This window comes from Loxodonta africana, chromosome 2, assembly GCF_030014295.1.
Source record: "Loxodonta africana isolate mLoxAfr1 chromosome 2, mLoxAfr1.hap2, whole genome shotgun sequence".
Classification (NCBI taxonomy): domain Eukaryota; kingdom Metazoa; phylum Chordata; class Mammalia; order Proboscidea; family Elephantidae; genus Loxodonta; species Loxodonta africana.
Genome location: NC_087343.1, coordinates 165956064 through 165969188, shown reverse-complemented (window position 1 = coordinate 165969188; position 13125 = coordinate 165956064). Strand labels below are relative to the sequence as shown.

Below are 13125 nucleotides of genomic sequence, written 5' to 3'. Positions count from 1 at the left end.
CCTTGGAAACTCTACGGGGCAGTTCTACTCTGCCCTATAGGGTCGCTATGAGTTGGAATTGACTCGGTGGCAGTGGGTTTGGTTTTTTGGTTTATAAATTATAGGATCCCCTCCAAAGGGAGGGAACGTACCATATGGGAGTAAGTCTGGCCTCTTCCAGCCCTATATGTTGTGATAGACCATGAACACAGTGATGTTCATATAAATTCTTAGCAAGGGCCTGGTACCCGGTAAGTGCTCCATATGTGTACTCTAATAGGGAACCCTATAATACAATGTCATAAAAGCCATGAGGGGTGTTAATAGAGTAGAAGGGGGACCAAGGGAGGTAGGAATTGACTCTGTTTGAGGCAAGAAGGAGGGCAGGAGCTGCACAGAGGAGAGAACATCTAATGGCACGTGGGATTTGGGGAGGTGCAGGAGGGCATGCTGGGCAGAAGACCTGGTAGGTATAAAGGTAGAGAGAGAAGCAAGATGCTCTGGGAAAGCAAGGGGGAAGGTGAAACTGCAGAGGTCTGCAGGGCCCAGATCACAAAAGGCCTTGAATGACAGGCTGAGAACTTAGACATTTTCCTGAGGGTAGTGAGGAGCCACAGAAGGGACATGGTGTTAGGAAGATCCCTGTGGCCTTTGTGTGACAGCTATGTTGGTGACTGAAGAAGCCCAAGGAGACATTCAGCTGAGAAGAGTTGGCGTTAGGGCCATGCGATTGCTTTAACTCACTCTGCTCTCCCTGCCCCTGCCAGAGCGACACCTCCGGAGACTTCCTGAAAGCTTTGCTGGCTATCTGTGGCGGTGAGGACTAGGACCTCCAGCTTTGGTGGGCATCTCTGCTGAGAACAGTCAGCAGCCCCAGCCGCCATGACCAAGACTGATTGCTCCAGCTCCAGAGACTACGGAAGGGGCAGGGTTGGAGGGAAGGGGTTAGGGCTGGGTTCTCGTCTTCAGTTGGGGCTTAGGAAAGGCTCCCACCCCCACGGGCCACAGAGGGCCCAGCACGGTCACAATCCTGTCCATGTCTGATCGGCAGAAGAGCCGTAGCCACAGATACCGTCCACCCCCACTCCCCATCTGCTTCCTCAGCCTTTTCCCAGCTTCTGTCCCTCACCGCAGCCTTTGCCCTGGTTTAGGCTTTATGAAATCCAAAAACATATTGAGCCTTTCTCTGTAAAATGAGTGATGTGTGTGCTTTAAATGGTGAAGTGGCCAATGGTGGTAGGTTCCAGTTGAGTGTGCTGGGTGGGATGGGAGGAGTAAATGCCTTCAGGCAAACTGACAATTACCCCCACCCCCATTTTACCACCCACATCCATCTAGGTTGTGCCAGAGCACAGACTGGGAGTCAGGATACCTGAGTGCCAATTTGCATCTGCTACTCACTCATTCTTTGACCTTGGGACAGTCCCTCTCCCTCCCTGAGTCTATTTTCTTATCTATAAAATGAGAGAGTTGGACTAAAAGATCTTAGCTTTCCATTCCAGCATTGACATTCTAGGGTTTACCTTTAACTCATCCCCTTTTACACCTCTTCTCTCTTTAAAATTAAATAATAAAAAATAGACAGACACATAAACACATTTCCAATGAGGGCCTCTGTCTTCCACTTAGAACCTGCAGCCTGGATTTTCTCCATTAGAGTGTGAGGTTGTTAAATCTGCCCAGGACTGAGTTGTAGCTTTAAACCCTTCCCGGGTGTTTCCTGGGAATCCTTAGCAGAGGCCAAGCTTGCAACAAGCCTGGGAAGGTGTACCCAGCCCTGCGCTGTGTCTCGGGGCCCCCTCTCCCCTCCCGCTGCTTGGACATTTCTGTGTGCCTTTTATCCATTACAACCCAACCCAAACTTCCTCTTTTGAACTCTTCAAGGGCACCAGATGCAATTGTGATCTGGGGAGGCCCCTGGAAAGTTTCCACTTCATGAAGGTCACTGATAAGCAAGTAGACTCAACTGAAATTTCTCTGTCTTCCCTTCCTCCAATTCTGCTTCTGGCTTGTGACTTGGGCCTAAAATTGTCCAGTGACTATGAGAAAGAGGGTGCCTGTTGGCTAAAAGTCTCTGCTTCCTGCTTGACTAAACAGTGCGTCGCAGTTGAGTGCGTGTTTCTTGCAGTAGCTGGGCAGAGAGCAGTGCCCAAGGAGTTGGAAGATTGCTAGTTCTGGTCTTGTGCTTCCCTCACTATGACCTGGGACAAGCCCTTGTCCTTGTTGGGTATAAATTTCTCCATTTGCACAGTGAGAGGTTGGACTCAACAATTTTGAAGAGACCTCTTTCCTCTCTGACATAATGAGTCTGAAGCTAAGAAAATTTACCTTGTCATGTCTTCTCCACTTCCTTCTCTCCTCCAGGCTGTGAGCCCAAACCCCCATGAAGGTCATCTGAGGGCTTTTTTGAGTACTTGCTCGATTCAATTTAACCATTACCAAAACATATTAACAAAATAGAAAAAAGCTTTGGAGCTGGACTCTTGCCACTAATTGTTTGACCATGAACATGTTAACCTCTCTAAGCCTCAGTTTCCTTATCTGGAAAATGGGTCTTCTAATTCTATCCACCTCATAGCCTTGTGGCATCCTGGTGGCATGGCAGTTAAGAGCTCTCCTGCTAACCAAAAGGTCAGCAGTATGAATCCACCAACCACTCCTTGGAAACCCCATGGAGCAGTTCTACTCTGTCCTATAGGGTCACCATGAGTTGGAATCAACTGGGCGGCATACCACAACAAAAACATAGCCTTGTGGGGTAAAAATGAGAGGATGCGTGAAAGTACTTAGCACAATACCTGGCTGGGAGTCAGCTGTCGTCATCACCAGTAATACCCGAAAGGTGATTCCCAAGATGACTTGTGAACTTTGTTTTCAAGAAGCCACTTGGCTGCCAAAAATGAGAGAGCCTTAAGGATGTGTAGCCAAGGGGAGAATGTTGGGCTGGGGGTAGAAAGGAAAGAGAGATGGATTCTGAAGGGATGGAAGTGGGAGGCTCCATGAGGCTGAGGGAGGCACACAGCACAGGACTAGAAACCAGGAATAATCATAGCTAAAATTGAGTACCTACGAAGTACCAGGTGCTGTTCTAAACTCTCAGTGCATTTTCCACTAAATTTTCAGTTAAGGTGGGTCGTGTTCTGAGATTGGCCAATAGTAAGAGGGGAATCCTAAAGGCTTATGGATTGATTAAAAAGAGTTGACATCCAATTAGAGAGAACCTCTAATACCACAATTTTATCTTTAAACCCAGGGACAAGCCTTAGGAGGCTCTTGAGCAGGAGAGGCATGCATCTAGTGAGCTGTAAGAAAAACATGGAGGAAAGGTGGCCAATTGGGAGCCATTGCAACAATCTTAAGACCCAGCCTACAGGACAAACCACATTCCATCTGAGTGTCTCTCCTGCCAAGCTCTCTCCAAAACACCTTGTTAAAGGACACTGGAGATAGCTTCTGTGGCCAGAGTTCAACAGGGAGAAGTGGCAGGGGCTAAATTAAAACTAAAAGGAAAGAGAAAGCAGAAGCCCAAACCACTGCCGTCTCAAACTGGGAGAAAAGGAGGGCGGTTGTGATGTTCTGAATGTGGAAGGGGCCCTCAAAAATTCTCACCTCCCTCCCTCAGTTACAACTGTCACTTCCACAGAGGAAGCAACTGCCCCGGAGTCATAGCTAGTTAGTGGCAGAGATGAGTGGAGCCTAGAACTCTTGGATGGGGTCCAGTGCTCTGATGAGCACCCTGTACTGTCTCCTACATTGGTCTTTATTTCTCTCCCCCTTGAGGGTAGGCTTTAACCCCAGAGTCATCCTCTGGCTCCTCACTGCCTCCCCCCCCGCCACACACACCGCCCCCTCGACATTAGCCATACATTTTCCCTTCAGGAAACCCTTTCCAGAAGCTCTGGGACTGTGATGAACCAGTCCTGGTCTTTGTGGTCACAAGGGAAATACCTGAAGGAAGTGGCCGGTTGGGAGGGGGGTTGCCATTTTATCCAAGCAGAAAGCAGGTAGTTGGGAATCACTGTTGCCACGTTTCCTGCTGGTAGAGGGCAGTGTGGGAACTTTCGTCTTTTTAAAAATCCCTAGCATTTACTGTGTACCCAGTTGTGAGGGCAGTGAGTTGCCACCAGAGTAATCCCACAGGGGAGAAGCTTTGTCTCCGTGGCCATTACTTTGAAGTAGTACAGGGGTGGTGGCCTCCATTTTAATGATGAAATTGAATCTCCTGGTGGTGAAATAAATTGCCTGAAGATAGAACCAACAGAGTGTGAATCGACTGAGCTGGAAATGACCTTAGAGATTATCCAAAACCAATGCTCTTGCTGATTTCTAGGCCTGTACTATATGTCTCTCTTGGTCTCATGGAGCTTCCCCACTTCAATTCCTTCAGGATCCATAGAGCTTTCCTTTCCACCAGAGAGCAGGATTGTGACCATGGGTATTAGCAAGTGCTAGATCCAGGGCTAGAATGCGCGTCTCCTGATTCCAGGCCTGTTCTCTCTGCTGATACTTCCTCCTCTACCTCCTGATGGCGGAAGCCAGACTGAGCTGAGAATGGGAGGGAGAAGTGTCAAGTTGCCCAACCCGAATTTCAGAACCTAGTAGCGGTAACTCAGCACTCTTAACTTGCCCCTCCACTCCCCACCAGACCTCGGGTTTCCCAGGGAGACTTCCCCCACTTGACAGTTGCAGTAGGCATTGGGAAATTCTGTTTACATAACCCAGCCTTTTACTCAGTTGTTAGATCTATGGAGTCAGACAGACCTGGATTTGAATCCCAGTCACCCACTTAGGAGTAGACAAGTCACTTGACCTCTCTCTGCCTCGATTTCTTCATCTGTAAGATGGAGATGACAATAATTTCTGCCTCACAGGGCTGTTGAGAAGATTAAATAAGCTCATGCATGTAAAGCTCAGAGCACACTGTCCAGAACATAGTACGGGCTCAACAAATACCAACTATTTATTATTAATAATAGGCTCGATTCCATTTTGTAGAGGAGAAAACTGTGTCTGAGAAGGGGGAGTCTCTTTCAGCAAGCTCTGATAGCTGCTGAGTCTTTATGCCTCCTACCCTTAGAAAGTTAAGTGAGGAAAGAAGATAATTAAAAAAAAAGTCAACCAAGCACACGGTATCAAGGGGCAAGCAAGAGTGGAGGCCATAGATCAACCACAGAGAGAACTAGAAAATGGGCATTTGAGAGGCACTTCAAAAGACGGATAGAAAAACTTTCAACAGTAAAAACTACTGAAGGAGGAAGGAAAATCCAGGCAGAGGCAACAACTTGGGCAAAGGCACAGAGGTGGGAAAGTCGAGGCCATGGGGAGTAGTTGCCGACCTTGAGCACCCCACCCAGTGTGAGAGGAGGTCTATAGGGGAGGTCATGTAGAGTACTGAGTCCAGTCTAGAGTGTGGATGTAAACCTGCATGCAATGGTGAGCTCCTGAATGTGTTAAGGGTGGGGAGTAGCATGATTAGAGGTGTCCTTTCAAAAAATGGCTGTGATAGCCAACATGGAGGAGGAGTCAGGATCAGCAGCTGGGAGACCAGTTGTTAGATTTCAAAGTGTGGAGAGATGGGGACATGAGCCCGGGTAGAGGAAGCAGAGGTGGAGAAAAGAGGAGATAGTGAGAAGCAAGAAACCAAAGAATGGCCCTGACCTGCTAGGAGAAGGGGATGTGGGGGAGATAGATGTGAAGCCAGGCGTCTAGAAGGGTGAGGCATCATTACCTGGGAACTGAAAGGCAGGAAGTGCTTTTAAAAGCAGGACATGAGGCCAAAGGTCCTTGAAATAGGCTACCCCACTGCCTTTCTCTCAGCTTGGTTAGGCAATGAAGCCCTAAGCCAGAGCCATCTGAGAATGGGCCCTACCCTGAGGCCCGGCAGTTCTAGGAGTTTCCACAATAAGCATTTCCTTCTATGGGATGGTCTCACTCCATCCTCCCAACCACCACCATCTATCTGATACTTTCTCTCTTGCCTATTGTGCTGCCAGCTATAGCCAGAAGCACCACCACCCCAGCTACCCCATCAGGGCAGCCATGGACCTCTACCTGGAGATAGTAATGGGCAGGCGTAGGAAGGCCTGGTGGGAAAGCAGGAGGGTGGGGGGTTGGGAGTTGACATGGAGACCTTAAACCTGTGCTGGGCCAGCAATTTCCATTCCCGTTTCCCACATACCCAGCATCCACTCAAAGTATGTAAATACTGCTTGTTACTCACACAAAATTCCAAATCACCACCAGTCATACCCACAGGGATGCACACCATGTATACACAGAATCAGGAACACACTGCTGGTAATACAAAGGCACACACTGTTGCTAACACACACACATGCAGAAATGTACATTGTTTGCCACCTAGAGAAAACTGAAGTTATTAGACTCACAAGGACATTGTCGTCCATATGCACACTACTGGCCACACAGGAAACATCTCACACAAGTACCCAGATTAGTTCTTTGCACACAACGAGGCACGTCCACACTCACACTTTACTGGGCACGTTTTTGTGTTGGTTTCTCAACAGGAGAAACAATCAGACCCTATCAAGAGCAGACTTTGGGCCTAACTGCCCTGGCTTGAGCTCTAGTCCTATTTGCTGTCCTGCTCTAGAGGGACAGGATCAACTCCCTGGAAAACCAGCAATAAGTGGGAGCAAGGCTTCCCAGTGGTAGTGAGGCTCAAGGTGAGTAAAACTTAAAGAGGCAGGAGAGAGAGAATCTCCTTCAAAAGCATGGACCTCGTTCCACTTACTTTTCCAGGAGTGTTCTAGAAGCTGGCAGCTGCCACACCCCTTCCTGTTGGGCCCCGGGAAACCAGAGTGATGGGATTTGCCCAAGGTGAGTCAGGGTCACTATCTTCCCGATGCCTTTTGGCTATTCCTAGGGTAAGACTCCCCCTCTGAGTGAGATGGAAACCTAAAATGAAACTTTGCTAGACTTCCCGGATTGAAGCCTCATCACCATCACCCTCAGCAGCAGGAGCAGCACCAAATCCATCATCATCATCACCCCTCCTGAGGCCTGGTTTCCCCTTGAGGTTGGAATGCACGGCTTTCTCATGGGCAACTCACCTTCTCCTCACTGGGCCTCAGGCTCCCAATTTACCTACCTTGGAGGCTGTTGAGGAGCAAAATGAGATTAAGCATCTACAAACCCTGGCATGATGCCTGGCACACGGGACGCTCAGTCCCTGCTACTCGCCTTGCCCCTTCCCCATCTTTCCGAGTATCCTCTCCTCTTGTCCCTCTCCCATCCTGGGGTCCAGGTTAATTGGAGTGCAATATTTGCATAGACATGAGATCTCACCCCGGGGAAATTCCCCCTGGTGACCAGGCTTCCTTTCTGAGGTCAGGCCGCGTCATCAGACACTGCTTCTTCCTCTGGAGTGCGTTCCAGCCGCCTGCTGGTCTCAGCCCCTGTCATCTAGCAGGTGTAGATCCAGGCTCACAGATCTAGTTCCATCCTTTCACCTTGGGTGCTGTTGAGGAAGGTGGGGGTATAGAGGGTGGGCTGGGGCTGGGGACCAAACACTGTGAGGTGGTACGTGACTGAGGAGTGGAGGAAAGCGCAGCAATCGAGAGGTGGTCAGGAAGCCTGAATTGTAGCATTGGTGCAGTCAGCAGCTCCCCGCCCAATCTTACACACTTGCCTTCCCCTCCCTGGGCCTTAGTTTACCCATCTGTTAAGTGAGGCGGTTGGCCAAGATCATCTCTAAGATTTGTTCCAGCTCTGATGGGGCTAAGAAGTCACTTCCTTTGCACAATCTTGCAACATTTGTCTTGGATCCTTTTCCTTTGACAAGAGTCTTGCAACATCCCGCCCCGTGTCTGCTTCCTTGGAAAGCACAATTTTGCAAAACGCATCCTTGAATTCCATTTTTCAAATGCTGATAGAAGCACATGGACCTCTTCTCCCCATAGTGACTTACTTCCAGTTTTAATTTTTCCTTTTGCATCCACTATGTATGATATTCTGTGACCCACAAAAAGTGGGATAGAGCTCTCTTCTCTCCAGATACTAGAAGATTTGTTGACCTCACGGTCTTTGCCCCTGGAGCTGAGAAAACACCCTTCCCGGTACAAAAAGAGGAACGAATGGACAGGACCACAGTGGCACACGAACAGTGAGGTTATGGAACTATCTGCATTAAAGCCAACTGTGAAAAGAGCAGCATCTCTGGCAGTGGTCCCCACTTTGCCCGTTTGAATCACCTGGGCAGCTTTTTAAAAATACCAATGCCCAGGCCACACCCCTGGAGATTCACAGGGTTTCTCGACCTTGGCCCTATTGACATTTGGGACCAGAAAAGTCTTTGTCGCAGGGATCTTTCCTATGCATCATAGGATGTTTAGCAGCATCCCTAGCCTCTCCCCACTAGATGCCAGTAGCACCCCACCCCCGAGTTGTGACAACCAAGAATGTCTCCAGACATTGACAGATGCCTTCGGATATTGTCAAATGTCCCCTGGGAAGCACAATGGCCCCTGGTTGAGAAGCACTGCTCTAGCAGGAGAGTCAGGCATTAAACTGCACCAATCATCATTTTATTACAGTTGCTGTGAGAGAGAAAGAGAGGAGGCCTTGAAAGTGCAAAACAAGGGATCTGTCATAGCCTGGAGAGGGGCCATAGGGTTGGTGAAAGTCAGAAAAACTTCCCAGAAAAGGTACATTCAGGTTGAGATATGAAAAATAAGTAGACATTGGTGAAATGCATAGTGGAGGGGAGAACATTGCAGCCAGAGGCCAAGGCATGTGCAAAGCCCCTGTGGCAGAAAGGAGCTGGCACACTTGAGGAACAGAAAGCTGTCAAGTGTGGTTGGTTGAAGTGGAGTTGGGAAGGGGTGATGAACAGAGGCCAGACCACACAGGGCCTTGTAAGAGTTTGTCCAAGGAGCAACCAGCAGCCATTGAAAGGGGGCAGATCTGAGCTTTATGTAAGGGAGAGCTGACTGACAATGCAATGGACCACCTGTGAGGTAGTGAGATCCCCCTCACTGGAATTATATCAGCAGAACTTGGGTGACCACCAGCGAATGGGGAGGACACACTTGCTCTGGGTGGGCTATTAAGCCAGTGGACATTTGAAAATCGATGATTCTATGACCTCTTCTAGCTGCCTGCCCTCAAAGTTTAGATAAGAAGTTTACTTCACTGGCTTGAGTGGGTCTTTGCAAAAGTCATGAATTTGATGTCTGGGTGACCGGGAAAGTACAAGCACAACCATTACCTCCCACTGGTTCATGGCAGTGAGTTCTCATTGGCTGCCTAAATATAAGCATGTAGTTCTCACTTTGGAGTTGGAAGACCCAGCTCAGGGAGCTGCAGCTTCTCAAACTCCACTGAATACCAGGGTCACCCAGGGAACTTGTTAAAAATATAGCCTCTAAGAAAATGTTCTGCATTCTACTTCTGTGAGTGGGTTCTGGGGTCTTAAAAGCTAGCAAGCGGCCATCTAGGATGCATCAGTTGGTCCCAACCCACCTGGAGCAAAGAAGAACAAAGAATACTAAAGACAGAAGGAAAATATTCCAAGAGACAATGAGGGCCACATAAACAAAAGGCTCCATTAGCCTGAGACCAGAAGAACTAGATGGTGCCCAGCTACCATCAATGACCGCCCTTGACAGAGAACACAACAGAGAGTCCCTGACGGAGCAGGAGAAATGTGGGGTACAGAATGCAAATTCTAGTAAAAAGGCCAGACTTAATGGTCTGACTGAGACTGGACAAACCCCAGAAGACATGGCCCCAGGACTCTCTGTTAACCCAGAACTAAAACCATTCCCAAAGCCCATTCTTCGGACAAAGACTAGACTGGACTATAAGACATAAAATGTTATGAAGAGTGTACGTCTTAGTACAAGGAAATACACGAGACTAAAGAGGCAGCTCCTGTCCAGAAGTGAGATGAGATGGCAGAAAGGGATAGGAGCTGGTTGAACGGACACAGGAAATCCGGTGTGGAACGGGGAGCATGCTGTCACGTTATAGGGATAGCAACTAGGGTCACATATCAATGTATGTATAAATTTTTGTATGAGAAACTAACTCAAGCTATAAACTTTCACCTAAAGCACTACACACACACACGCACACGCACACACACACACACACACACACACACACAACCCTCTAGGGTCCCACTCCCAGAGAGTCTTATTTCTTAGGTCTCTTGTGGAGCCCTGCAGAGTACTTGAGCTAGGTCCTAATGGTGGGAGGAGTTCTTGCCCTTGGGGAGGTTTCAACAGAACTGGTGAATCAAGAAACCCACAGAGTTCAATTCATTCATTCACTAAATAAATACTGAATGGCTGTTGAGAGACCAGCCCAATGCTTTTTCTGCAACATCAACAGCAATCCAGAGATACCGAGGTAGGAGAGGTGCGACTGGATAACTAAGTATCAAAGGAATGGTCCTGCGTGAGTTTCCCTGGGTGTATCTAAATTTCATCCATCTTTTAAGGTCCAGCATAGGTCTCATCTCCTCCAGGTGAGCACTGGAGGTGTTACCTGAGTTTGAACTCCAGTTGTGCCACTTATTAGCTGTTGACTTAAACCACTATGACCCACAGTTTCCTCGTCTGTTAAATGGCAGTATCAGTCTTGTAGAGTTCTTATAAGAAATGCATGAGGTAATGCATTTAAGAGCTTAAAAATTAACTATTAGTGTTAATATTTCCTGACCACCTTGGCCCGCCTTGATTTCTCCTTCATCTGAAATTTTGGATTTCATTACAGTGTCAGAATGGAAGGCCCCTTGGTGATTATCTAGTCTGATTTCTCCATATTATAGAAGAAGCTGAGGACCAGAGAGGGGAAGAGACTTGCCTAGCGTCACACAGCACAGTAACCCTAAACGCAGCTTTTTTTTAAATATAATTTTTATTGTGCTTTAAGTGAAAGTTTACAAATCAAGTCAGTCTCTCACACAAAAACCCATATACACCTTGCTACACACTCCCAGTTGCTCTCCCCCTAATGAGTCAGCCTGCTGTCTCCCTCCACTCTCTCTTTTCGTGTCCATTTCACCAGCTTCTAATCCCCTCTACCCTCTCATCTCCCCTCCAGGTAGGAGATGCCAACAGTCTCAAGTGTCCACCTGATCCAAGAAGCTCATTCCTCACCAGCATCCCTCTCCAACCCATTGTCCAGTCCAATCCATGTCTGTAGAGTTGGCTTCAGAAATGGTTCCTGTCCTAGGTCAACAGAAGGTCTGGGGGCCATGCCCACTGGGGTCCTTCTAGTCTCAGTCAGACCATTAAGTCTGGTATTTTTATGAGAATTTGGGGTCTGCATCCCACTGTTCTCCTGCTCCCTCAGGGGTTCTCTGCTGTGTTCCCTGTCAGGGCAGTCATCGGTTGTAGCCGGGCACCATCTAGTTCTTCTGGTCTCAGGCTGATGTAGTCTCTGGTTCATGTGGCCCCTTCTGTCTCTTCGGCTCATAATTACCTTGTGTCCTTGGTGTTCTTCATTCTCCTTTGATCCAGGTGGGTTGAGACCAATTGATGCATCTTAGATGGCTGCTTGCTAGTAAACACAGCTCTTTTGAGGCCCAATCCATGGCCTCTTCTTTCTTGATGTCTATCACATGGCCTGAGTAGGGAAGGCAATTTCAGGGGACCCATAGCTGGAAGAGAGGAGAGGTGAGAAAGAAGGTAGAAGAAGCTTATTGCTCTTGGCATTTCAGTGGGGAAAGCCCAGAGCTAATCCCTCAGGATGTACAAGTGTTCCTAACTGGAGATTCTTGTCATGTTGGTCTGGCTCCTTGAACCTCCTTAGCCCTTTGAGGTCCCTCACTATTTAAGACTCTTTGGGCAAGAATGCGAGCCCTGGTGGTGCCATGGTTAAGCGCTATAGCTAGCTACGGCTGCTAACCAAAAGGTCAGCAATTCAAATCCACCAGCAGCTCCTTGGAAACCCTGTGGAGCAGTTCTTCTCTGTCCTATAGGGTCGCTATGAGTCGAATCAGTTCAAAAGCAATAGGTTTTGGTTTTTGGACAGGAACCAGTCCAAGCCAGGTACCCTGATTTCACAGGGGGTCTATGATGACTATGGCCTCTAGAGAGAAAACACCACATTTAGAGAGGCAATAGTAATCCAGGAACATCAGGGCTGAACTATACCTATGAAGAATCTGAAACTATGTTTCCTCAAGGAAGGGACAGTCTTAAATTTCATGGAAGGCTCTGGCTGACTCCGGGGCTGATACCAGGCCACCAAGAGGCTTCACTGAGGGAGCCAGGGACCAGGTCTCTCTCCCTAACTGCTGTCTCCTGCCCCCATTCCAAATGCTTGTTTCTAAGCTGTTGGGGAGGGGAGGGGAGTCAGGGAGGCTTTGGGACTTGGAATTAGAGGGCAGAGAGGGGAACGTGTGGACTGTGTAGTTGTGTGAAGGCGTGCTTTTACTCCCTGGGGAGAAAACGGTCCATGTGCAGGGAGGGGATCATGCTTTCCCCTCATCTAGCTCAAGGGTTTGTGTCATTTGTCCAGCAGAACTTTTTGCAATGATGGAAATATCTGTGCAGTCTGATACGTTAACCACCACATATGTGGCTACTGAACACTTGAAGAGTGGTCAGTGTGACTGAGGGACTGAGCACTGGACCTGGAGTCGGGAAGTCCCTCCATTTACTCACTTGATAAGTCACTTTCCTGCCTGGCCTTCACTTCCTTGTCTGTGAAGTGAGGCCTTTCGACCAAGTGGTCTCCCTAGCATTCCCTTGCAATCCCAGTCTGAGGTACAGAAGCAACTGAGTAAAGGCTGAAGTCACTGGACACCTCCTTTCCAGGGCTGAATGTAGCCCCCAGCAACCTGGCCCTGCTTTTAGCTTCAGGCCCACCTCTATTACTGTTCCCTCACCCCTCTTCAAGCCCCATGCTCCACTCAGAGTGAACAATTTTCGGTTCCCTGAATGTACTCTCTCTTCTCTTGCATATTCTATTCCCTTTGCTGAGAGAATCCTTGTTTATGCTCTTTCTTGGCGACTCTCAGGTCTCCGCTGAGGTGTCACTTCCTCCAGGAAGACTTCACGGGTCCCCAGATGCTGACCAGATACCCCCTTGTCCAGGCTCCCGTAGTTCCTTGTGTTTCTCCTGTCAAAGCACATTTCTACCACACTTTATTGTAATTACCTATTCATT

The 13125-nt window shown here is 48.4% G+C and overlaps 1 protein-coding gene across 2 annotated transcripts in view; it reads left to right on the top strand.

Moving 5' to 3' along the window:
• The window catches only part of ANXA6 (annexin A6), a 67518-nt gene extending 66594 nt beyond the window's left edge, over window positions 1-924 (top strand). For both annotated transcript variants that reach the window (XM_010591967.3, XM_003404610.4), the window contains one exon: window positions 747-924. In XM_010591967.3, the coding sequence (XP_010590269.1) occupies window positions 747-806 (60 nt within the window). In that variant the 3' untranslated portion in view covers window positions 807-924. The remainder of the gene's footprint in view (window positions 1-746) is intronic.
• The last annotated feature ends 12201 nt before the right edge of the window (window positions 925-13125 follow it).